The 26,204-nt window shown below is 38.7% G+C and overlaps 1 protein-coding gene across 1 annotated transcript; it reads right to left on the reverse strand.

Moving 5' to 3' along the window:
- Positions 1 to 26,125, reverse strand: LOC127636237 (phosphatidylinositol transfer protein beta isoform-like). The gene is made up of 11 exons (XM_052116683.1): positions 26,051 to 26,125; positions 21,275 to 21,305; positions 13,514 to 13,659; positions 13,137 to 13,228; positions 10,972 to 10,979; positions 9,980 to 10,054; positions 9,720 to 9,803; positions 8,423 to 8,500; positions 8,209 to 8,319; positions 6,895 to 7,017; positions 1 to 1,290 (listed from the first exon to the last, which is right to left on the reverse strand). The coding sequence occupies exons 1-11, from the start codon at positions 26,068 to 26,070 to the stop codon at positions 1,240 to 1,242; spliced, it is 819 nt and encodes a 272-aa protein (XP_051972643.1). The 5' UTR covers positions 26,071 to 26,125; the 3' UTR covers positions 1 to 1,239.
- Between the last annotated feature and the right edge of the window lie 79 nt (positions 26,126 to 26,204).

Below are 26,204 nucleotides of genomic sequence, written 5' to 3' on the forward strand. Positions count from 1 at the left end.
ACACACTATTAAATCGCAATGAGAATTTAATGCGAATCACCATTGAGAATAATGCAAAAGAAACTCAAATAAAACATTGGGATGTATTAACGAGAATTTAGTGTAAATGCGCATAAATGTTATGGAAACAAAAAAATTTAACAATACAAATCTTAAAGATCCTGGACATAGGCTTCATTTTCTTCATTCAAAAGAAAATTAGTTTTATCCTTTTAGGGTAAAATCCGATCTGACCTGCACATTAGATCCTCAGTCAACTTGAACCGAGTATGATACAGAAATGAATCTCAGCTAAATATATATATATATATATTTTTAATGCCTTTTAAAGTTCTTCTCTTCAACCAAAGACTACATCATCTGTTGAGGCATCTACGCACACATTCAGCACAGCGTTACAGGTAGATTAGCAATATAAAAGCACTTCCTGTCCTACAGTGACTCTAGAAAAGCAGCAGCATTTGCACAAGTCTGGATTCTGGAGGGTAAACAATGTTCATTTGAATAGTCCTGAGGTTTCATCTTTGAGGGTCTTTGAAAACACGGAGACCCTCTCAAAAACAGCAGCTAACATGCCTGAGTTCATGTGAAGCTTCGGTGGCCTGTGAACGTGTTTTTACACGCAGCAAATGTGCATGCTTGCTTTTGTAGCTGGGAAATTCTCCAAGCGTGCAACAGCATAACACATTACTTATAAAAACATGAAGATGAAAGGCAGGATTATGCTGATACAACGAGTGAAAATCGGGAAAAAAAACCTTAAAAAATTATTTAAAATGTAAATAACCAAAAGAAGTGTTTTATCTGGTGTGTGTGTGTGTGTTGGGGGTGGGGGTTAAAAACAGAAATGGGGAAAAAAAGATTCAAACCATTACAAACAAATAACCAAACACAACAATTAATTGGTCCAATTCCTGTCAAAATTAAGTAATGCAATAGAACAACACAACCATTCAGCAATACTCTGATATTTGTAAAACTCCTAGTAAAATGGCAAATGTCACTGGATAAACCTGCCCGACGATCTCGTCGGTTTAGAAAACAGGCAAAATGTTGTCCAGTGTAAAAGTGTTTTCTGCCTGTTGGCAGGTGAATGTCGTACAGGAGGTGTATACAGTACTACTGATCATTGTGTCATTCTTCAGTCTGGTGGAGAACAGCGCCACCACTGGCCGGTTGGTTGAATGCAGTAATGTCACTCGTCAAACGTCGTTTGTGGTAGGATTGTTTCGTTTTGGCTCATTGTTCGTGAGCAGCACTGGTGCCTCGAACCGGACCAGTTTTACGAAGCTGAGAGAAGGAAAACATAAAAATAACAGAACTATTATGAATAAAATGAAGGTAACCTGATGATGTACAACCCCTTTTTCAATCACATGCATATTAGAAGCCAAGTAAATAAAAGCCAGTTAATTGCTGGTAATATAACACCACCAACAAGGTTCTAACCAGGCACAACACAATAATGCAATAAGCATTTAGTTTTAAAAACCACTGCACAACTAGATTTGTTTCATCCATTTTATCATTAACCAGGTGAAAAATCCAAGTCTGTGCATTTAAAGAATAGTTCAGCTCAACTTAACTAATGGCATGATTTGATGCCTCATTAATGTCCGTGGCACAAACGGTGCAAGACAAGTTACACACTGATGTTTAATACTTAAGTCAAGGTCTAAGCATGAAGTATGAGCAACAGGAAGTGACGCTTGTCTTTGCAAACAACACTGATTATGTAGTAATTGGCTGTGATTGTCACAGCAGTACTTAGCTTTCAGTAAAATCACCTGAGGCTGGAAACTCTCACATCATGTCTGGTTAGGACATTATACCCTCACTGGTGGACTTCAGATACCATGGTCTGAAGTTTTTTTTTTTACACATTTTCCTTTAAATAAACACACATGCATGCTCACACAAATAAAAGAGCACAGAAACACACAAATGCTCACATGCACAAAGTCCAAACACTCTGTGGAAAAATCAACAAACCCAAAGGCGGTGATTAGACACGACGAACACGGCAAAGATAAGAAATGGAGCGATCAGGAGAAATGAGAAACAGAGGGAATAAAGATCTTGGCAGAGGCGTTTGGAAATCGCGTCAGAGGAGTCTCATCTCTTCCAGATCATTCTCCAGCGGAGCCAAACACACAGGGAGAGAGAACAGCATGCAAATATGAAGCGGCTGTGCTCTATACTGGAGACACTTTATAGACATAGATGTCCTCTTGCAAGAAGAAAGTCTATAAAATAAAGTTCATAACTGCTGCAATAAAATTCAGAGATGTTACGAATGTCAACAGAAGATACTACCTACTTTGAAAGACGTCCAATAAATTCAATCCATAGAAAACATGAATAATATGAGCAAAAATGTAAGAAATGTTTAAAGGAATGGTAGAAGTGAAATCTCTGTCATTTACTTACTCGCATGTTGTTCCAAACCTGTTTGACTAATTAGCTTCTTTTCCATACAATCAAATAATACAGTGACCAGGGCTGGCCAGCTTCAAAAATAAGACACACAAAAAGAAACAAATATACGATAAAAATAATTCATACGAATTATGAAGCCATACAATAGCTTTGTGCGAGCATTTCAGCATTTACGGATTGGCCCCATTTGTTTCCATGGACACCAGAAAGCAGTTTATTGTGAAAAAGTTGCGTTATCCTTAAAAGAAAATGCATAGGTGGCGTACTCTTTACTCCCATATACAGGCGGCTCAGTCAACAAGCAGCTTTCTTCACAGGAGCGTAATTTCCCCACAATGCTTGTGTAAATAGCAAATATGGCGTCCGAGGAAGGCGTCACTTTATTATTCTCTGTTGATTTGCTTTGCTTCCAAATATTCCAGAGAGGTTGCCGTGTTCGTTTCCTTTCCATCGGCGCTGCAATAGTGAGGTTTCCCTCTTGCGTAAAACGCCGGGATTCTCCCAATGTACAATGCTGATTTTACATTAGTGTGTATAAATAGGTATGGTTTATTGTGTATGTTCTTTTCCCCACTGTACTCCCAGAAATCTTGAATTATCTCCGCTGTCTTGACTTGTTGGGCTCTATACTATGACGTTTGTTATCCCATCTGTTCCCTCCTCAAAACCCTGTAAAAACCGTGACAATGCATTGTCATGTCCACATAAGCCACGCTTTCTGGGAAATCCCAGGTGTGTTAAACCACTTGCTCTTAATCCCTCAAGCAGCATAAAGAAATCGCCGATCTCATTTACATGACGTTTCAGAACGCCGGTGTCAGCAAAAACCCTGGATTAAACCAATTTCTTAAATGCAAGTGAACACGGTCACGGTCACCCACATGTTTGCTCTTAACAGAAAAGGAGGGATGAGTCGATTTTGTATTTTTTTGGTAATCAACTTTGCGCCACAAATGCTGTCCATTGAGCTTAACTTGTATTGAACCTGGGATTTTCTTTTAAGTCATAATTAGCTGAAATCTTGCCCTCAAATCATATTCGCACTAATCTTCCACTAATGCAAACATAATGAGATTTGATAGAGCAAGGTTTCCAGCTAATTATGCCTTCTTTTCCAAGTCTTATGAAGCCATATGATAGCTTTGAAGGAGGAATGAGTCACATGGACTACTTGGATTGTAGTCCATGTGACCCTACCCCCTCAAAATTGTCTGATCCCCATTCACTTTCATGGTGGAAATAGAGCAATGTAAACATTCGGCCTAACATCTCCTTTTTCTGTTCCATGGAAGAAAGTCCTACAGGTTTGGAACAACAAAGAAGTTTTCCTTTTTAAGTAATAGTACTGGAAATGAATACGATGGGACTGGTGTATGATGGAATACTCCTATAAACATCCAAGACTGCCACCATTTAAAGTGAAGATCAACAACTTCAGACAGAAGGCCGTTGGACACCCCACTTCAAACATTGAGCCAGTCTATCCTTGCCCAAAAAAAGCTCTTTTACCTTTCAACTGGAGTCTAAACCCATTAGAACTATCAGATGAGCCATGCTCAGAGAGCTACAAGCACCTGTTTTACATTTTTCCACCACTGAGCCACTATTTTCCTCTGGCCTGAGTGAACGCTATTGGGTGGTTCAGCCAAGAGTTTGTCTGAAATGACTAACACTAATATAGGTTACATTCGCCATGCTAAGAAGAACACCAGAAGGAAGTTAGTTGTGGTTAGTTGGAATGGAGGCGGTGAAGTAACGAGTTAGTAGGTGGTGTTGGTGAAATGTGAATGTTAAAGAATTAAAAACAAGGTAGAATGCACGGCAGAACGGCCATCTCTCCTCTGGCAAGACTTACAGAGTCAGTCCACCTGCCTCGCTTTACTAAAAAGAACTCAGCTACTCTCCAGCTGCCGTTGTGCCTCGTACGGACCCCTTCTGACGCATCTATAAACAAAACATGCCGTTAATTGCAACCTGAGAGGAATGGATTAAACCAGCCAAATCAGAACAGGAAAAGTGCATTTGGGAATATTTCTAAAATCTTCAGGTCACATTTCACACCAAAGTCAAAATAGGAAAAAACATTTGGCATAAAAAGAAATGTAGGAACATTAAAAGGAGAGTTGTGTAATATCGGAACAACTAGTGTCAAAGTAAAAATCCCATATACCAAATAGATTTTTTAACAATAAAAACAGATATACAGTGAGCTCAATTGTTAATTGATGGTATACGCTTCTTTTCAGACCATCAGCCAATGGTATTACATCTTTTTAATAGCCAAAGTTCAGCTGAATAACCAAACTACCCATGTGATTGTACTTCATTCCCTCATTAAGCACTGCACTACATATGTAAAATTTCGTTAAAACATGTTTTCTGCACATTGCCCTGTCTGCAATTGGTTAGGTCAAACAGATACAATAAATTTCCATGAATGTTATTTTTTGATTTTGAGCTGAAATATTTGACCATTTTCATGACATTAAATGGTAAATGTTCTGCACTTATATAGCAACTTTTTTAACCTTAACGGTATTCAAAGCGCTTTACACTGTGTCCAATTCACCCATTCAAACACCAATGACTGCAGAGTTGCCATGCAAGGCGCTAGCCTGCCATTGGGAGCAACTTGGGGTTCAGTGTCTTGCCCAAGGACATGTCGGCATGTGGAGTCGTGTGGGCCTGGAATCAAACCGCCAACCCTGCAATTAGCGGCCGACCCGCTCTACCACCTGAGTCACAGCCGCCACATTAACCCATTTAACAGTTGAACATTGTCAGCGTTTAAGCATTGAATGGGTAACAAGTGACATCATAACTGGAAAATGCATTCACCATTATTTCCACAAGAAAGGATTTAAAATATATATATTGTATAAATTTGTCCAAATACAAACTTTCTGCTTGGCAACAAGATAGCAGCACAAAAAACTTTTTTTCTTTTTTTAATACATGTTTTACTACATAAAGTGCTTGTTTAATAAATGCCAGTTTTACAACTGAAGGCAATAACAGATGTTGATTAACTGGTATAGAGAAAGATTGAAGTTGTAATATGACTGATTGGTTGATAGTGAAGGAATCACTTTATTGGTCTTGGCCAACTGTAGCTTAAGAATAAAACTAATTAGCAAAGTACGCCTACGGGATTTGGAAGAGAATGTATTGATCGATATTTCCCAGGCAGTGAGGAGTTTGTGGTTTTCCTTGGCTGCATGCTGAAAGCGATCACAGAGTGTGTCATAGCTTGGACGGACTGCGTGCAGTTGGATCGTCACAGTTACTGGGAAGAGGAAAGAAGACGAGCCAAATACTATACACTTCAGCTGGGCAGCGTTCAATACAAACACACACTGAAAATAGAGAGCATTAGTGAGCTGCCAGCTGCAACCCGCGGTACCCCCCCACCCCCCTCCTCAATATATCTCAAATCTGTAACCCTTTCAATAACATCCAGAAGAAAATGAAACTTCAGTGCCCATTTTTTAAGTCTACAGTCAAAATTACTCCTGGTGCTAATATCACAGGCACTAATGTTTTATTCCACACATAAACACCAACTTTTATGCTATAAAAACAGACCAGATGAGTAGGCTGAGGATGTACATACATGGGTTGAAAATTCTTGAGCCCATTGTTTCATGCACAGCAAATGAATAAATCTACTTTTTATTTAGATTTTCTTTACAAAGTGCAACAGTTTGGTTCAGGAAGAAAAAAAAAATCTCATTCATTTTTTCCCAAAGAGGAAATTACTTTTAACGAGAACTGATTAACCTTTAAAAGACAGACCTACCATGAGCTTGAGGTTGTGAATCGATGGCATGTGCATCTGTTAAAGACATCAGTCTGTGTTATTTCAACTTAATTTATATAAATTGTATTTATTGTGGAATTCCTGTTAGCCATGATTCTATCTTTTCAATCAGAACTGCCGAAAAAGACGTTCAATCGAGTCGGTCTCCCTACACTCCCGAATGACTTAAAATATTTGTATTTCTCTGAATATTTTGCAATCAAATTAAAATACATTGTATCAATACTTAAAATAAATGTTGCATTGTTTTGAATTTGATTACATCATTAGCAATGCTTCATGGGATTGTAGTTCATTCCCTTAAAGACGTTAAGTACACTGTCTTCTAATTTTTAAATACTTTTTTGCTTCAAATCAAAGTTGGAAATGTTGCGATTCACCTTCGAGCATGCTGGTTTGGTTCATGGCTTTGATATTTGTTTATTAATGATTTTGTGAAACCGTGAAAAATACTTCCGGAACCAAGACAGCTAAAAAAAGTGGGTGGACAATGTTGCGATCTATTACACTGTTGAATCTAGTTGAAGGCAATATTGAAAACACACAGCGAAACGTCGTTCAACTGTTATCTGGAATCACATTCAAATCATAGCATAGCAAATGACCAAGTCAACAATTTGTTCAACATATGTCACCTCCTCCAGCTCTCTCTGTGTCATCTCCTCCATTCGGCGGATATCCTCCATGGTCAGCTCCACCCAGTTGTCAATCCAACAGAAAAGCTGACGGTGGAAGTTTGTGAAGATTCTCTTCTCTTGCTGCAAACACAGAGGAACGAGCAGGACAAGTTTTACTGCATAGCATTGAGGGATAAGAAAGGTGCAAATCTAAACAGCTTCTAAGCATGTGGAGTTGCACTCATGAAATATTTTGGTTCAAGATAAGGCTGAATCAGTATAAATCAGGTTGAGTTGGCCAATGGTCTGACAGTACTGCCTTAAAAAGCCAAAACGCAGTTCTGCACTTATATAGCACCTTTTTTAATCTTCACGGTATTCAAAGCGCTTTACACTGCGTCTCATTCACCCATTCACACACCAATGACTGCAGAGCTGCCATTCAAGGAGCTAGCCTGCCATTGGGCCGGGAATTTAACCGCCAACTTTGCGATTAGTGGCCGACCCGCTCTACCACCTGAGTCACAGCCGCCCCAAATGTAAACACCAAAATAATAGAAAAACCATTAAAAAATAATCTAATGCAAAATAAAAATACTTAATTTATTGACACACACATATTAATATATATATATATATATATATATACACACACACACACACATACATATAATAATTCAGATAATTAAAATGAACAACATTATGGAAGACTATCATGGGAGAGTAAAACATTGATAAAACAATACAAAAAGTGGTTTTATTTCGATATTATTGAACACAAGCCTATCAATGGCCTAGTCAACAGCAATCCATTTTGCAAATGAAATAGTCAATCGGAGATGGATTTATTAAAAGGGTTTTTCACGTCAATTTACACATGTGTTGCTTTTGGAGCGTGTCACTTTGGTTGCACTGTGTCATCAACAGCATTATAGATCGCTGTGTCAATTTAAACTTAGTTTGAAACCTAGAAAAAGACGTCTTGAGATCCCCGTGTTCGGAATTGCCTTCCATCCAGCTGTGGTTGAATACAAGAATGCATTCTTGTTTTGTGCTGTTGCTAGTATCAAGCAAGCCTGAGTGTGTTTTGTTGTCTATACAGCTGGAGTTTTGCTTACTGCCCCCTGCTGAAAACAGGCAGTACTTCAAGTCTGAATTGCTACGATGGAAGGAATACTCATTACGGTGTGTGGACATGATTAATTTAGTTAGTTTTAAAATAATGTATTTTTTTATTAATTGCACTGAAGAAAGACGTTACATCGAGAGCCCTAGTATTTACTGCACGTTGGCTTTGCAGGGCAGAGCAGTTCTTCAGTGAGTTTTTATTACCTTGTGTATGAAGTTTTCTACTTTGGTTTGAAGGCCCCACCACTTGAACTTGATAGTGACTAGCTTATAGGCACACATACGAGGGGCGTCTGGCTTGGCCAAGAGTTCTTTCTGTGAAGGAACAAATCATGCAAGCCAATATCAAGAACAGACTTAAAAACTGAAGGTCTCATTTCATTTCTAATGAATGAATTGGTTTAATATTGTCTCTCACCTTCCAGTCTGGTCCTAAAGGCCCTCTGCCAGTTTTCTCTGAATGAAAGATTTCTGGGTCTTCTTGCTGCTTATAGTCCTGAAACACAGCAGAGAACGACGGTTTAGATCAGTCAGGAGTAATTGTTTGAGTGTTAATTAAGTACTAGTCTGCATTTAGAATGTTCTCTTTGAAACTGTAACAATCACAATGCACATTGTAACAATTATAGGCATTTGAAGGAAATAATGTAAAGTGAGACTTGATTTTATCCATCAGGATTTGTTATCAGGCTCAAGATCCTTCTAATGAACATCGTAATTAATCTTAAAAAAAATTCTCACCCCACCAGGCCAATTTAGATGGGCCATGTTGCCTTTAAAGCACTGCCTCTCCAGTTGAGGAATTCTCATGACTATGATTTCTCTCACCTCTTGTACCGACACAAACAAAAGCATGCACTTGCATACTACCTTTTAATCTCTCAAACCTCAGAGCTGAAACAGTGTGAGCATATGGAACATGGATTAACCTGAAGCAGCACTGATCCACTTAACTAATTAAAGGTACAAAGCATAAATGTACTGGAGGCCTGGAGCCCTAGTCACTTATCACCCCTTTGCATTGAGCGGAGAGGCAGATAAACACTATTGACTAATGCACTCATTCTGGTCAACAAGCCACAGCACTGCACTTCAGTCAAAAAGCCCCGGTCGTAATTGATGTAGCTGGAGTCAGGCCAGAATGAGCTCACATGGAAACACTGGAAGAGCATTTGGATTTATCCAAAGCAGCTGATGTTGGATGCAGTGTGCATGTATTCTAGCGTGTGGTACCTGCTGCTAGTTTGTTTGATCATGTGGATCAAGTTTGTATGCAGCCACAACCAAAGACTGCAGCAGACAAGTCGTTTTTACTAGAGGTTCCCAACTGGTGGGTACAACTAGGGCTGCACAATTAATCAAAATAAAAACTATATCGTGATATGACCTTGGTGATATGGCTATTAAAAAGGGCTTGCGATTAAAAATATTAAATAGTCTGGATGCACCTCTCGCTTCAAAGTTTATGTGTGCAACCCTGTTCTGTCTTTAATGCATTGCACATACTCTTGAGAACACGCGAGGCTCATGATATGCAAACAACAGATACCACAGGCTGGACATACATAGCCTATTTTTGAGTGACAGTTGACCATAATATGACCAGCAGTGATTTTGTGGTGAACTGTGAGAATGATGTTCAAAGTGTGCAATGTTTATACAAGTGTACAAAACAATCTGTGCATTTGCTCGGACTGATGTAGAGGTGTACTCACTCCGGGTTCAACTTGGGAGCGATCCGCTATATCAATATGCACAACCTCTACTGTCTTCCATGTGGTGGGGTCCAATTCATGTACCTGTTCATGATCACAACCAACAACAAATAAACAAATCAGTCGCAGTAAAGCTATAAAAAAAAAAACTAGTGATTTGAAAAAAAATCCATGACACACCTCACAACATGTGGTTAAACAGGCATTTGAAATATCAACAAAACATTTAACGCAAATTACAAAAACATCTCTATACTCACATTTTCTAAAGATCCCATGTCGGGTTTGTGCCATGTTTCGATTTTAATCATGAAGTCATCTTTCATGTATTCATTCTGAGAAAAAGAAACAGATGTTTATATAATAAAAGAAGTTCCCCCACACAAACAGAAAAATCATGTTTGTTTTTTTTAGGGTTTTTGTCAAATCTGTAGCACATGCAATGCATAAATATCACATCCATTAGCAGAGCATGTTTCTAAAGAGTATTTTGAAGTCCAAAAACTTGAGCCGTCCAAACCACATGCTAAACTGAGTTTAAGCTTGAAGTGGACTTCATTCCTAGAGGACAGTCGGTAAAACTGGGTACTCCCAGTTCTAGGTAAAAGGTATTTGGACTCTTAAGCCACACTTAATGTTGGATGTTATTGTATTAGATAACAAAATATCAAACCAAGTGCCATTTTTATTTTTAAGAAAGACAGCACAAGCACACTTTTCAAGAAAAACATTAAAATAAAAGCTTGTGAGGTTTTAAATAAAGCAATAGATATAATGTTCAAAATGCAGATGGTATTTGAACAGTTTCTGGTTGTCAAATGCTAGTGCAACATGTTGGTAATGTGCTGAACATCACCTGTGGTTTCTCTGCTAGCACACCTGTGAGAACTTGAGGGGAACTGACTTCCAACATCCACCAAAAATCACTGCGACACCAGCTGATTAAAAGTCAGAGCAACAATGGCTCTGAAATTTCCAGCAGCATTTGAGCGCAAACACTTGCTTTGATATTTTGGTATCTAATGCAATGACATTCAGACAATTTTAAGAGTAACTTCAGTGTCCAAATAGTTTTGGGGCCACTGTATCTTGCTCCACCTCTGGCATCAAACAAATGTCTGATTACGCACAAAAACAAGACAACAGCAACTTTTCCATTAAAGACAAATAGCAGGCACTTCATAGTAAACGATCATGCACAGATGTACACTGGTTATATTGACTACACAGGACTAGTTTAGGATGTACTTACAGTCACAACTGAAGGGAATGGAGCAGCATGCAAAAATAAGAGAAGAAAAATAATCAGGTGACACAGAAAACGTTCATATTTCCAACATCAAAACACACTGATACAAACAACTAGGGCTGAACGATTCATCGGAATAAAATCGAAATTGCGATATGACAAGAGAGATTATCAAACCGCGAGGGCAGCTCTGAATTAAATCAATAAATAGCCGTTTTGTCTGTTGTGTGTAGTGCTTTCTTAAATGCATGTAAACGGGGTCAGTGTATTACACACTTGGTTTCAGAGCGGTTCTGTGTTTGATACACACACACACACACACACACACACACACACACACACACACTATATGATGCCCTGAGTGAGTGCTAACGTGTGCTAAGGGCAATTTATCTAAAGCACTCCAGATGCACTTTAATTACATTTGCATAATTTCACATACCTTTATGTTTGGCTGCTACAATTTCCAATGCAATACTAAACGACACCAGTCTTTTGTGGACATAAAGGGAGAGGAGCGCATTTCACTGCATTAAATGACTTTTGTCAACTCAACTACAAACAACAGAAACTTCACCAAAATAAGGATTTAACCAGACTTCATAGCAATTTTAGCAAATTATGAAGTTTATAAAGAATAAATTACTATTGACTAATATCAAATACTACTATATCGCTTTAACAATTTCTTAGAGATTTATTATTATTATTATTATTATTATATTACTACAATATTTTAATAATCAAGCTGATGGATTTAAAAAAAAAATGTATGAAAATTATGTAACATTAGCTGACCCTTTCACAAATTGGACCGAATATGTACACAGCCGATAGACGATTGTGATGACGCCGCCCCGTGTTTCACTTTTTATTTATTTATATTAAGAGGGCTCAAGTGTGAATACCCTTTCTAAAAACACGGACGGAATCGCGGAATCCAATAATAAAAACAGAATTAACTATAAAACACAGAATGTTGCGGAATTTGACATATTTGGGATAAAATGAATGTATACAGTAAATGCATAATTAATCAACTTAAAATCATGAAATGACCTAGTGTGATGATTAAACCACAAAAGTCTGAGATTTAATTAGACTGATATACAGTTTGCATGAGCAGCGCGCTTCAACCGTGAGTGAATGTGAAAAGCCACAGCTGAAACACTAACCGCATCACTAACATCACTTGCGCTGCTTTTATCCAAATCGTACAGCCCTAGAAACAACTCAAAACTCTAAGGCCCAAAACATATTCTACACAAGTATGTGAACATAAATACACAAATTGTAGCTATGCAAGCTGGATTTCACGCAAACTTGCATTTCAAAATGTGTTGAAAACGCAATTCATAACGTAATGAAAAACAAATACATTGCGTTACCACAAGGGGCACTATAGCGGACATTAGCAAGAATTAAGGCCGAAGTACACATGGTTTTCTGTGTGCGGGAACATCTCATGCACAGTGCGCACAACAAATTTTGTCAACAGCACAATATGTGTGGAATGTAGTGTGTCTAGAAAATCAAGGCTGCATGTGGACAGTCCGCACATACTGTACTGATGACAAAATGTGTGTTGCTTGCAATGTGCACGAGATGAAATCTTCGTTTTAGCCCATTGTTGGTGCATACAACTACAGTTAACAGCAAAATCGTTGTGTGCATGCATTGAACGCATCCTAACAGGCCTACAGTCAAAAGAGAATACTCTGAAAGGATGAGCACTTCACAGTGTGCGAGACGGAACGGTGCACAGAAAACTAACAATATGTTAGCATTTAGTTAAACTGTTGACAAGAGGCTTGCTACATGAATACAAGACATGGAATTACCTTTAAACGTTATTATTCATCACCCCCTTGAGTATTAAGAGTTTTTACCACAAGTAATGTAAGAGTGCGTTACGCACTTGCAATGCGTTGGCCAAGCACTTCGTGTCTGCGTTTTGAGTATTTGCGTAGAGTATTTTTCAGGCCTAATGCTTTACAAAATGACACACAAAGTGAGACTTTATGAAACATAAACAATCCTCAGCTATGTGTATGCATGACCATATCTGAGCCAATATGCATTATAATGTATTACATATTGCATAATGCATATGTGATAAAAATGTGATGGATTGTGTAGCATAACATGTGAAATAATGTTCCACTCACTTGTGCGGCAGTACGGATAAGCATTCCAGGCTTTTTCATGGAAAACTAAAGCCCCCTCTGGTGCGATCATCTTCACAAAGCCTGGCACTTTACTAAACAAACACAGAACAGGAGACAACCAAAGCAAAGCACTAGAGTAATTGTTTACAGCTTTAAGATGAACGGTTCGTCATCTAATGGGGTATTGCAAAACACGAGATGTGGCACATATGATGATGTTAAAATTGTAGGTAGTGTCAACTTCAAGAATTAAATATTATATTTTTGTGATTACAGAAAATTACAAAGCCCTTATGATGAAAAATTGCTTTAATAATAGCAAAGTTTGGCTTACTCAACTAATGCATAAAAAGACATTGTTGTGCATATTTCCTTACCTCTTCAAGTGGTAGATTTTGTGTGTGTATTGTCCTTTCTCGCCCTCTTTCTCATAGGGTTCATTCTTCAGCACTTCAATACCCTCTCCGCCACCCGTCTCGTTTTTACTGGCCTCGGCCACTGAGAAGAGTTGCCCGACTTGATACTACAAAAGAGAGAATATAAAAAAAATGGAGCTCTTTAAGAATAGTCTGGATGGATGATAGCTATAATTAATCATAATGAAAATATTATTCATAAGGCAAATCAGGTATAGGACAGGAGTCACGGGACTTAACTTTATTCATCAGGAATTGATTGGATTGGTGAAAACTAGGCTAAGAAATGATATATTTAGTATATATTTTTTTCCTGTTCATGTGGTCTTTTGTTGCATCGATAGAAAATCATTTTCTCCATCGGAAATTAATTTACTGCATATTTGTGAATGATTGTGCAACTAGGACTAGGCTTTGATATGGATTTCTTAATTTAATTTAGATTCACAAGCTTGAATATATTCTGATTTCTATATATTTGGGTGTATCAGCAATCCTTTCATAAGAGAAAGGCTGCAGATCTTCCCAACACATGAATATCAGGAGGCAGCGACCATGCTGACAGCTGTCAACCTCATACTTCACTCACCAACATCATTTTCATTAGCGCCAGTGTACCCAGTGTCCATGGGTGCTCAGCACCCTGGAGTTTGGCTACAGGCTCCAATTCAGAACCAAGCCACCATGTTTTAATGGAATTGTTCCTACTGTCCTAAGGAATGAGACAGAATTCCAGTCTTTTACAGTGGAAGTCCCAGTGCTTTTAGGAAAGGGAGCAGTTACACTCCTAACATCAGAGGTCACATGACAGGGGTTTTACTCCATTTATTTCCTGATTCCAAAAAAGGTGGTCTTCGCCACATCCTAAACCTCAAGAGGTTCAATCATCATCTAAAGTGACTGCCTTATCGTATGCTCAATCTAAAAACCCTCTTCACCTTCATAATGAAAGGGGACTGATTTACAACAGTGGATCTCTGCGATGCTTACGTCCACATCACAATTCACAAGAGTCACAGGAAGTACCTCCACTTTTATTTTCAATCCAAAGCATACGAGTACAAGGTGACCCCTTTTTGGTCTGTCTCTATCTCTGGTCTGTCTGACTCCACAGAGGCAATCAGTGTTGAGAGATCACTTGTCCCAGCTCCTTGCAGAGTCAACCTGGAGGGGGTATGTAGCAGCCATATCTGATAGCCAAGCATGTTTTGATGGCTCTTCAGCTGGTTCCCAGCCTCTCATCAGATGCTTTCTAAAAGGGGCCAGATTGTGCCCATCATGAGCTCGAATGATCCTCTCATGGGATTTGCACATTGTCTTGGATGCTTTGAAAGAGCCCCTTTGAATTCCTGGGGAATTTAGAGATAGATCTTCTCAATTCAGACAGCTTTTCTTTTTGCCATGACCTCAGCTAGAAGGGTGAGTGGGTTAAATGGCCTGTCTGTGCACCCGACATGCTTAAGATTAGGAGAAGAGGGCTCAGCTATTTCTCTTCTTCCACACCCGGCATTCCTATCAAAATTACTACCCCGCTTGTATGTATTCAGGCCCTTGGTCCTAGATTCTTTTCATCCACCACCTCATGACAATGTGGAAACATGCTACTAATCTGCCCAGTCAGAGCACTGAGGAGGTACATTGTCGCACGCAACCTATAATGAAAACGGATAAACTTTTTGTCTGCTATAGGGAATCAGTGTGAGGCCAGGCTGTGTCCAATCAGCGACTAGCCAACTGGGTGGTCAGCTTGATAGAGTTAGCCTACCATAGTGCGGAGATGCCTCCTCCCACAGGGGTGGTGGCCCACTCTACTAGACGGATGGCTGCCTCTTGAGCAATATTCACTGGTGCTTAACTAGAGGAAGTGTGTACAGCAGCTGGTTTGTCTTCCTATTTAACATTCGCCCGGTTCTACAACCTAGACGTCTCATCAAGCGTGGCATCTTCTGTCTTGCAGGCAGTGGAGTGCACATAAACAGTCCTTGCCATGTTTTGTTAATTTCCTTCAAGGTGTCCAACACCTGGTGGTTTGTTTGTGAAATTAAAATGGAAACAAATAAAATGTTATGTTTCCCAGAGAACCGTGATTCTGGTCTTATTGTCCCTCCATTTTTCCCCTCCTGACCTTATCTGGTACATGGTTTACCCATACTGTGGCGTGTTGATCGAGGTGAAATAGAATGGAGGGTTACACAGGTAACCCAGGAGTTATTCCCAACAGTGGCTATATGATATTGACATCCAGCTTTTGACACTTAGGGCAATTGATGGACGCATACATAACTATTACAGAAAGTGCAAACATTAATTGATGTTCTTGAAGGCAACACAAGAAGACCCAATGGGATGCAAACTTTTGAATAGGATGATGTGTATATTAACGTACATTTCGTGTTATGTAGCTTTTGAAGGGCAGTAGTACATACAAGTATAATCTTTTATCCCTTATATTTGTATACATTCTTAAAGAGGTGTGAAAACGTATAAAACAAAAGGGTATGCAAACTTCTGCACTTAACTGTAAATATGGTTTATGAAAATGTATATTTTATATTTAGTTTTTCAAGATTTAACCACACGTGACAGAAAACACCTTGCTTACATTTGCATGTGTTGCACGAAGAAATGGATTGGCTTCTTTCAGCTCGTTGTTGAACACTTTATTTGGGCATTTCTAACAGGATAAAAGAGAGCCTGAGCGTCAAGTGCATGACGTCATTTTCATGGTAACCAGATACATTTCATCCGATTTGCTGAAAGAATCATCAAATCAACGTAACGTGACGAAACGTAAATGCTTCTCTTCTCTGCAAACAATACCAGAGAAAATAGTGAGAAGGACAATGAGGATATTTAATTTAAGTATCAGTGAGTCTAAAAGCTGAAGCCGGATATACAATTTTATTTTTGAGAATTGTCAGGACCGGGACACACCTCTTAGAACCGGGACTTCTGGTCACCCTCCTTAAACACAATCCCTCATGGAACACTTAATGCAATGACCTTATGAACGCAAGACTTGTTGCACTGATTGAAGACTTTAAGGCTTTAGTTTGTGGAAGGGCGAATTAAGACCTGCGGAAACCCAGAGTCCATCCCTCACAGCCTCTTTGTCATTCCCGTTAAAAAATCAAATATGGCGCTGCTGTGAATAAGGTCCATTAATGAGAGTAGAGTCACACAGCTTCTTTACCACATCCGTGCTATGTTTAAAGATCAATATTTTTAGCCAAGCCCTACATTAGGGTATCGCCAGCCACCTCACAATACGACACGTTTTACGAATAAATGTCTCTTTAAGACCTGTGACAGGGACTATGACAGTAGTGTTTATTTACAGCATCTGTGCTATCAGGGTTTTTCCTGGCTAAATGAGGCGGAACCATACTGATCAAAAAAGTGACGTTAAAAACACGTAAATGTTGGCTTTGCGTTAATACACTCCTACTGACCTGGCAATTGAATACTAGTGTTAGATCAGCTGTTTTTTTTATTTAGTCTTAGTCCTGTCAAAAGTCCTTTTTAGTTTTTATCATATTTAGTCAACCGTGGTGGCGTAGTGGGTTAAAGCACATAACTGTTAATCAGAAGGTCACTGGTTCGATCCCCACAGCCACCACCATTGTGTCCTTGAGTAAGACACTTAACTCCAGGTTGCTTGGGGGGATTGTCCCTGTAATAAGTGCACTGTAAGTCGCTTTGGATAAAAGCGTCTGCCAAATGCATAAATGTAGTCAATGAAAACTGTTGACATGTTAGTCAAATTTTTTTAACATTTAGACATATTGACATTTTATTCACTCAACACAGTAAACATTTTTAGCTATAAGAGTATTACTGATAAGCATGTCAAACTAGTCTTTCCAAAACATACATATATACATATATATATATATATATATATATATACACACACACACACACACACTCATTTTAGTGTTATTTTTCACAAAAGATTGATATTATCATGATGATCTCATCCATGTTAGTGCACGCAACAGCCGGCGGAATTTTAAAATTTTCCTGGTCTCGACTAACGCTCAGATTGTGTCTCTTCCACGACTACTGCTCTGACCGCACAGAGAATGACAGTTTTGGAGTTTGTGCTTATTTACATGTCACGTGTGCTATGAGCGCAAAGCGTTCATCTGGGTCCTTGAATAATGTAAAACATTTGAGTAAGGGCAGCCGGTAGACTTTCTGGTGCCCCCACAGGGAGTTGGTGCCCTACGCAGACTGTGTAGTCTGCTTATAGGGATCGGCGGCCGGTACTGCTTGTTAGTGTAGACACCAGTCAGAGTTCTGTGAAATTTGACGGAGGTGGCCGCCAAGTAATTCTCCATGCAGGAAAATCGTTGGCTATGTGTGATTAGAATTAAATGTTTCTTTTGATGACTGTAGAGAACAGAAAGGATATTAAGAGACATTATTAAAAGCTTTTACTCACAGCACGCAGAGAGGTCTGTGCTGAACTTCTATGCCACTACACCACTCAAACACTGGTGAGTAAATTCGAATAAATTACCAGCCAGTGGATAATCACAGATATTTCTGGTAGCAAATGGGAAGCATTTACACACATCTGATAGTTCGGGGATTGCAGATAGAAAGAAAGAGCAATCTTGGCATTTTAAGAATTGACATTAGGATCGTACAAATTAGATTAAGTAGAAAATCTCCTTTTTTGCCCATCCCTAGACCCAAATGCATGAGAAACCGTGAATCCTGCAGGATCATTTTGTCTATTTTGTGCCTCATAGAAGCGTATCTGACTGCACTGAAAACATGACAATATCACGATACATGTATCTAAGTGTCGCAAATGTATCGCAATATATCGATATTTGATTATATCGACACGGCCCTACCCTACATGCAACCATTTTTTTATTTAAAGTAATGTGCATTGTGCACAATAGGCCCAGGATATATATATATATATATTAACAAATATAGTCCTGGTTTCTTTATGCTTTGTTTTCATCAAGCTTTTGGCCATGAATAATTTAAATCAAATTCATTTTTTTTGTGTGTGGTTGTTTGTATATCTCCAAGGTATTAGGCAAAATAAAAACCTAGCTGTATCCTCCCAAGTGGTTTAATTAACACGCATGGATACAAGACCCTATAGATTTCCTATAGGTAAAACACTCATTTCATTGTCTTGAGCATTTAATAGCTTTTGTGTAATTAAAATATGTCTCCTCCAGCAATTTCAGTTAAAGACAAAGCTCTGCATTGTGTGATTGATGCAAGTGTCATTACAGAAAAACCTGTTTTACAAAAGAAGGGAAGTGCTGTATACGTATATATGAATAGTTCATCTGCTTTGAAGAACATAATCATGGTCTAATACACACATTTATTAAAATATGTAGATACGCAAGGGCTGGGCGATATGGTATAAAATATCATGATATTCTTTTTCATATCATTCGATATCGATATTTATCACGATATAACGATTCAATCACATTAGCAAATTTTTTTGAATTTCCAAATAAAGAGAAAACTAAATCCTAAAAAGTCTAAATAGTCTTTACAAAACTGCATTGGGGGCTCAGACACAGCTAATGCAGTGGTGTCTGAGGGATCTTCTATGAAAATATTACAATATTTTATAGTTTATCAATTGAGTGCAGTTGGATATGAATGTTATAAGATGATCTGTTCATTTTAAATTAGTGCTGCACGATTAATCATATCGCATTTGCAATCGTGATGTCAGCCTGTGCGATTATATGACGGCAAAATGCTGCGATTTTATTAAATAAATTAGTGCACGTGAGGAGGTGACAGCCCATTCTCTCTGAGAGCTGTTTGCCCATTTTCTACACCGCTAATAAAAAGATGACCAGTCAGTCTCAGTTTAGGGAGTGGCACGTGTGGTCATGTCATGTTAGTTTCCGGTGTGCAGCGTGGAAATCAGGTGAAGATGGATGCCGAGCAGACCGACACTGAACTGGTGGCCAGGAAAAATAACACAGAAACACAGATCACAGCATGGCGATATATCTTTATTTCATCCTTAATTAAAGTTCATATAATATGGGTGCGTGACATGTAAATAAGCTCAAACTCCAAAACGGTCATTCTCTGTGTGGTCAGAGCTGCTTCAACCAGTCGTGGAAGAGACCCAATGTGAGCGGGAGTCGAGACCGGGAGAGATTTAATGTTCTGTCGGGTGATGCGCACTCTAATACGGAGACGATCGTCTCTCACCGCCGTTGCCTGCAGCTTGCGACGTGTTGCATCATTGATGAGATCATCATAAGATCAATAATTTCACAAAATTAGAACTGAAATCTATTTGTTTATTATTAAAGGCTTGGAAAATGCTGATTAATAAAACTAAATTTAGAAAGAAATTTATGGTCTAAAGGCGCTCTGGAAACACGCATCTCATGTTTACTCACATGTGGGCGTAAAAGAGTAAGTGGTTGCGGACCGGGACAGGGCATCAGTGAAGCGTGTTTCAGTGCTAGAGAAAAATATTCAAGAATACAGCGCAGAAAGATCAGATATGATGTAACCGGTGCTGTTGTTTTGTCGCGCTGCTCACTAGAGATGATGAGAGGGTGTAACCGTCGTCATGATGTCTTGCAGTCAAGATGTAATCAATCTGGGATCCGGAAAGCGGTGACCTGCGTAGCGGCCGGAATAGCAACTTTATAGGCTGAATTTGTACTGGCACGGAAGAAATCCGCGCAAAGCCACTCCCAACGCTAGGGAACCGCTTGCCCCGCGCTGCTGTCAATTTTACAATCCACCTCGCGAGCTTGACGCTTGGCTTCCATAGGAAGAAATTGAAAGCACTCGCTCACATTCGCTCACTACGCGCCAGTGAAAACATACCACAAGAAAGCCAAACTGCTAGTGTTTTTAACCACACGCATGTCTAGATGTAGAACACAGGCTAAATATTAGGCGAAAAAAGTTTACTCAAAAGCTTATTGTCGATATCATGGAGTTTTTTTATCGCCCAGCCCGAAGATACGCTATTATAATATTGTTCATACCAGCTCTCAGAGAGCTACTTAACCTGCAGAGTTTAGTTCCAGCGCCTAAACTATTCAAAAGTATTTAAGCTAGGTCTACTTAAACAAATCCTGTTTTGTTGGTGCAGAGTTGGAATTGAACTCTACAGGAAGGTGGCTTTATTACCCAATGGTAGAGTGTCTCTCTGCACAACTTCTGTGTACTGCATCACTTCTAAACACAACAGCAACATGCAAAAGTTGCCTGACAGCAGTCAGTTCAAAAGAGCTCAACAAACGCAGTCTCACTGCAATGTGCGAGTTGAGCACTATGAATTGTCTGAATTCTAAATGAAAAATATCATAAGATGCCAATCAATAGAGCATCAAGGTTACACCTCTCCAAAGAACATGAAACTCAAATGTTCCCCCAGGGCGACCATGTTCTACATGCTTCGTCTTGTCCTTGATTTTTTGATCAAACCTCTGGTGTGCCAGAAGATTTCAAAGCAATAAAGGATGTCACATGAGGATGTAACTGTGCTCAACTTCAAGGAAACTTCGGTTTGAAGAGGTGAAAACAGACTCTAAAGATAATGCCTATGGACCTAATATCCCATCAGCATTATATACAAAAACAGGAAATGGGGGTCTTGGCTAGTTTCAACAAGACAAGGTGATGCTGTGCATTTGCAATCCATTTTTAACATGTACAGACAAGAGTAGAGGAAAACGCAGTACTCACCTCTCCCACGGAGCACGGCAAGACCACACGGCTGTAAAAAGAAACAAAGAAACAATCACAAAACAAACTCAAGACTTTTAATACCACCATTGCAACGATCACTCAACATATTAATAAAGGAACATACAAGCATGTTGCTCAAACAACAATCATGTTATTTTAAGAAAACAAAACACATTTTCACCCCCAAATACTTTTATTTATTTTTTTAGAGGTGACCTTGAACGGACATGTTCGGTTCACTTAGTTTTGTCGTGGCCACGTCATATTAACTCATGGGAACGTGATAATATGTTGTGGCCACTAGATAATATGTCAAGAGAACATTTTTACATCGATGTAAAGAGCTAAATAATGACCCATGACCACATCATGCACACAAAATGTTTGGAAAATGCAATGCATTTAAGAAAAGAAGATGTCTGATCAATTTTAAAAGAGTTTGACCAGGGCAGTTCAATAATAGGCAATGCATTTCATTCCAAATGTCTCCATAATTATTGTATAGTCTATATGTGTAACAATATTTTGGTTTGTATCTTTAATCTATTCACTGAAAATATAAATACATTTGCAATGGTTGAGACAAGTGTACATTTGTTTATTCATTATTACTTGGAACATTATGGATGGTGAATATTGATTGGCTTGCCAGTGGCCTGACCGCAGCAAGCCACTGGTGGCATGTGCCACCCTAAAAATGCGGGAGAACCGATAGGTCACTGTTAGCTGGGGATTGTGAACCAAATGTGGATGTAGGCCATAACCCAAAATTATTTTAAAAAGAGGCCCAGACCACTGTCTGAAACGTGGAGGCTGCAGTCGGTGCCAACTATGCCAACGGAGGTCCGCTACTGGCTTGCTGGCATTGTGTTAGGGCGCCAATGTCCAAAGATTTTGAGTGGATCCAGATTTGTGGAAGCGTCCAGGACAAATCCGACAGTCTAATTCACTTGTAGTTTCGTCTGCCCATGTGTTTCACAATGTGTTAATCATCCATATGATTATCTAATCTGCCAAATATGTGGCAGCAGTACGGAAAATAAAATCATGCAGATACGGGTCAGGAGCTTCAGTTAATGTTCACATCATCCAACAGAATTAAGGAAAATTTGATCTCTGTGATTTGGAGCGTGGCATGATTGTTGGTGCCAGACAGGCTGGTTTGAGTATTTCTGGGATTTTCAGCCAGACTGGTGCAAACTGACAAAGTCTACGGTAACTCAGATAACCACTCTGTACAATTGTGGTGAGAAGAACATCATCTCAATGCTGTTCTGAGATGCGGGTTGGTGCAGATTTGGCAGCAAGAGGCACAATATTAGGTAGGTGGTTTTAATGTTCTTATTGTTGTGGCTGATAGGTGTATACAGTGATGTGAAAAGTATTTGCCCCCCCATGCCATCCATCCAGGAAGTCACAAAAAAGCCAATGACAACTTGCAAGGAACTGCAGGCCTCTCTCGCAACAATAAAGGTCACTGTTGAAGACTTCACAATCAGAAAGACAATGGCCAAAAATGCCATCCATGGAAGAGTGGCGAGGTTTTCATGATTTTCAGAAAACAAATGATAAACACACAATTTAACGATGGCTAATGAAAAATTGAGAACACTTATGTCACACAACATTAACTGAAAATTAACTACAAATATTGCAATGATAATCTCAAAAATAAATCTCAATATTTCTAGGTGTTACTACTCAATTGATATTCTAAACAACTTTAAAGTTAACTGCTCATCTTAGAAGCTTTATGGGAGTTACACATTAACACTTAATAACTAACATTAGGGTTGTAATCGTGGAATGATACATTGAGGTTCAAAAATACTTTTTTTTAGCATTTATTCTATCCAATACGCATGACATTTTATGCCTACTTAATGAGGGAATACAAATGGAAATTGCTTCATTGTGCACAAGGAGCTCTAAAACAGGATTGCACACTAACAGCCACAGGCGTTGACAAGGAGTTTGACTGAAACTGAAAAGTGAATGTAATACATGGAGCATCAGGTGCAGGGGAGAAACGCACCTGTTCAGCGTGATGGATCGAATGTCCGTTTGACTGCTCGAGAGAAAATGAACGTTTACAGAGGTTTAATGATAGTGCCATCTTAATCCACTATAGCTATATAATGGTGAATATGATGTATAATAATGCTATGGGGGAATATGGTCCTAATGTCAAATGTCTGATTTGAGTTCATCAGTAAATTATTATTATTAACTGAATAAGCACTTCCATTGAATATGCATTTCTGAAAAAAACATTTAAATGTAAACAGAGACCATATTATTTTAGAAATATTTTAAATGCATGTAATCAGTGACAGCATGCAAGAAGCGTGTGTCAAACCATAATTCAGTATTTTCATAAAGAAGAATTATAAGCTAATATTTCTATTTGGTGTCATCATTGCCCTGTTCTAGGCTGATTTTTAGTCCCAGTTCATCTCTCATTGATCATTTAGCACTTTTAAGCATAGGTTTAGGTTAATTCGAACGGTTTTGCATATGTCTTTAAAGAAATAACAATTATAACAACAACAAAAAAAACGTTCAATGTTAACTTTTATTGATTCAGGCTTAGTTTAAAGAATCTTGAAACCGAATTTTGAGATGAGTGAATCATTACTCACAACCCTAAATAACATGCTAACACATAAAGTCAAGTGTTTTCTTAATGACAAATAATCCAGGTGTACAAGGCAGATCAATCCCTTCTACTCTTTGTAACAGATATGATTATCCCTCTGTTCTAAGAAGATATAACATCAAATCAAAGTCAAAATCCTGCGAGCAAAGGAAGTCAATTGACAAGCACTGCAGACACATTATGATCTCTGTAATAACATCCACGTCAACAGTTAACACTTAATCTGGAAGGAAAACCAAACAACAGTTTCTGTATTACTCAACGTTTCCTCAAAGCAGAAACTCCCCCGAAAAACTCAAGAGGCTGAAATGGTCTCTGAGCCGCAGTGTGACTCAGAAACTAGGTTTCGCAACAGGAGTCTTCCTATTTAGTGAACTCGATCACTCAAACCTGGTAGAATGACTCCAGAAACGAACACTGATGAAAGTCAGAATTTAAAGGGACAGTTCTCAATAAAGCCCAATGGCAGCAAACGCACACCTGCTGCGTTGCTGGAATTTGCATCCTCTTGCAAAACCTACAGGGTGTGACCCTTTGAACTTTCATCAAGGGAACTAGCTAACAAATAAGAGCTGGACTTCATAAGACAATATGATGTGAAAAAATGATCTTACATCTAATCTCTCACTCAGATTAAATGGCTACACAGCAACTGTTTCCATGCATGCCATGTGCCTAAGATGAGAGCCTAATCAAAGTGTGATACCTACATCCCATGAGAACAGAAAGACAAAACCTGAAAGGATACAATAAAAGCTTGGAGTTGAGTTGAAGGCTCAAGCCCATGCTACACCATTCAGAGAATGTCTAAATCTGACAATGTCTAAAAATAACCAAGTAACAAAGTCACACAAGTGAATATAATTAGCTTAAACAGTTAACAAGGGGAGCTAACTCGTTATGTCAAACCAGAGAGCAATTTATCAGAGTTTAACAGTGATTCACCCTTGTGCGTCAATAAAAACAAAATTACTCAGAGGTCACAAATGAGGTCATACAAAAATGTCCACATCAAAAACTGGCATAATAATATTATATACTAATATTATTTTCCACTTTCAATTAGTACATTTTTTTAAGCAACAGTCCTGATCATAACTAACAAATATTCATAAATGTTTTGGATTTTAACCCTTTAAATGTCCGTTTGTTTACATAATGCCACTCCTGTTTACACACACACACACACACACACACACACACACACACACACACAGAGAGAGAGACATCCATAGACACACACACACAATTTTAGCTGCATCATTTATTCAATTGGCCTGCAGTGCCCTATAATACAGCAAACAGAAAATAGGGAAAAAGCATGTATTTGCTCCATAGGCTAAACATGAGAAAAATGGCGCCATCTGGTGTTAAATATTAAAAACATAAATTTTGAAGCATCATAGGATTCATGATATTAGGCTTTAATGGCACTGGGATCAAAAATTGCCATTGTAATGAGTTTCAATAGGGACATGTTTGTCCTGAAGGTCTTGAGTATAACTATTTTGTTGTACACAGTGTGTTATAGATGTTTTATAGGAACTGAGGGTGAAATTCCAAAACTCCCCCCAAAAATACACACCTTTGTCCAAATGTTTGCCATTGGCTTTAACAAAGCCAAAATGATCGAGAGAAGAAAAAAAAATGTCCAGGAGGTCAAAAGGTTAAACACTTATAGACGCTTTTCGTCATCATCTAATGAGAGAAACTGTCAGTGACATTTATATATATATATATTATATATTTAAAAAAAAAAAAACATACTGAACTAAAGAGGCTGAAAGTTTATTAATAGAGCTTTAAAATCAAAATATACCCTAGTTTCACAACCTTAAAGGAAAGGGGATTTCTATCTTAACTAAACCTAAAGCTAATTCAATGGGAATCAAATACGAAGTATTTATAATAGCACACGTGCTAACGCGTTCCCTATTGAAAGTGGACGGTGACTGGGGCTAAAGCTGGGCCTCACGCAGTTCCCGGCCGCGAGACTGCCCTTCCGTCCTCTCCAAAAGTTCTCGTGAATCGCCGAGAACACATTTGGTAGGTGTTAGAAAGAAATAAGTAAAATGTTACTAGCATAAAAGGTGTTAAAACGAGACTTCACTTACTATTCTTTGATGAGCACCATCTTCTTTCCACCGGTAACGGCTGCGCGCGGCCCTGCCGACGTCACTGCTGATGTCACAAGCCACGTGACTCCGCTCTCCGTCAGAATGTGATTTCCGTCAATCTCATTTCAACTGCGATAAAGCCCAATCGACA

This window comes from Xyrauchen texanus, chromosome 43 (genome assembly GCF_025860055.1).
Source record: "Xyrauchen texanus isolate HMW12.3.18 chromosome 43, RBS_HiC_50CHRs, whole genome shotgun sequence".
Lineage (NCBI taxonomy): Eukaryota > Metazoa > Chordata > Actinopteri > Cypriniformes > Catostomidae > Xyrauchen > Xyrauchen texanus.

Coding starts and splice junctions, on each gene's coding strand:
- LOC127636237 (XM_052116683.1), bottom strand. CDS start 26,070: ATGGTGCTCATCAAAGAATA. Junction 13,660..21,274: donor TGCCGTGCTCCGTGGGAGAG/GTGAGTACTGCG, acceptor TCTCTTTTGTAG/TATCAAGTCGGGCAACTCTT. Junction 13,229..13,513: donor AAAATCTACCACTTGAAGAG/GTAAGGAAATAT, acceptor GTGTTTGTTTAG/TAAAGTGCCAGGCTTTGTGA.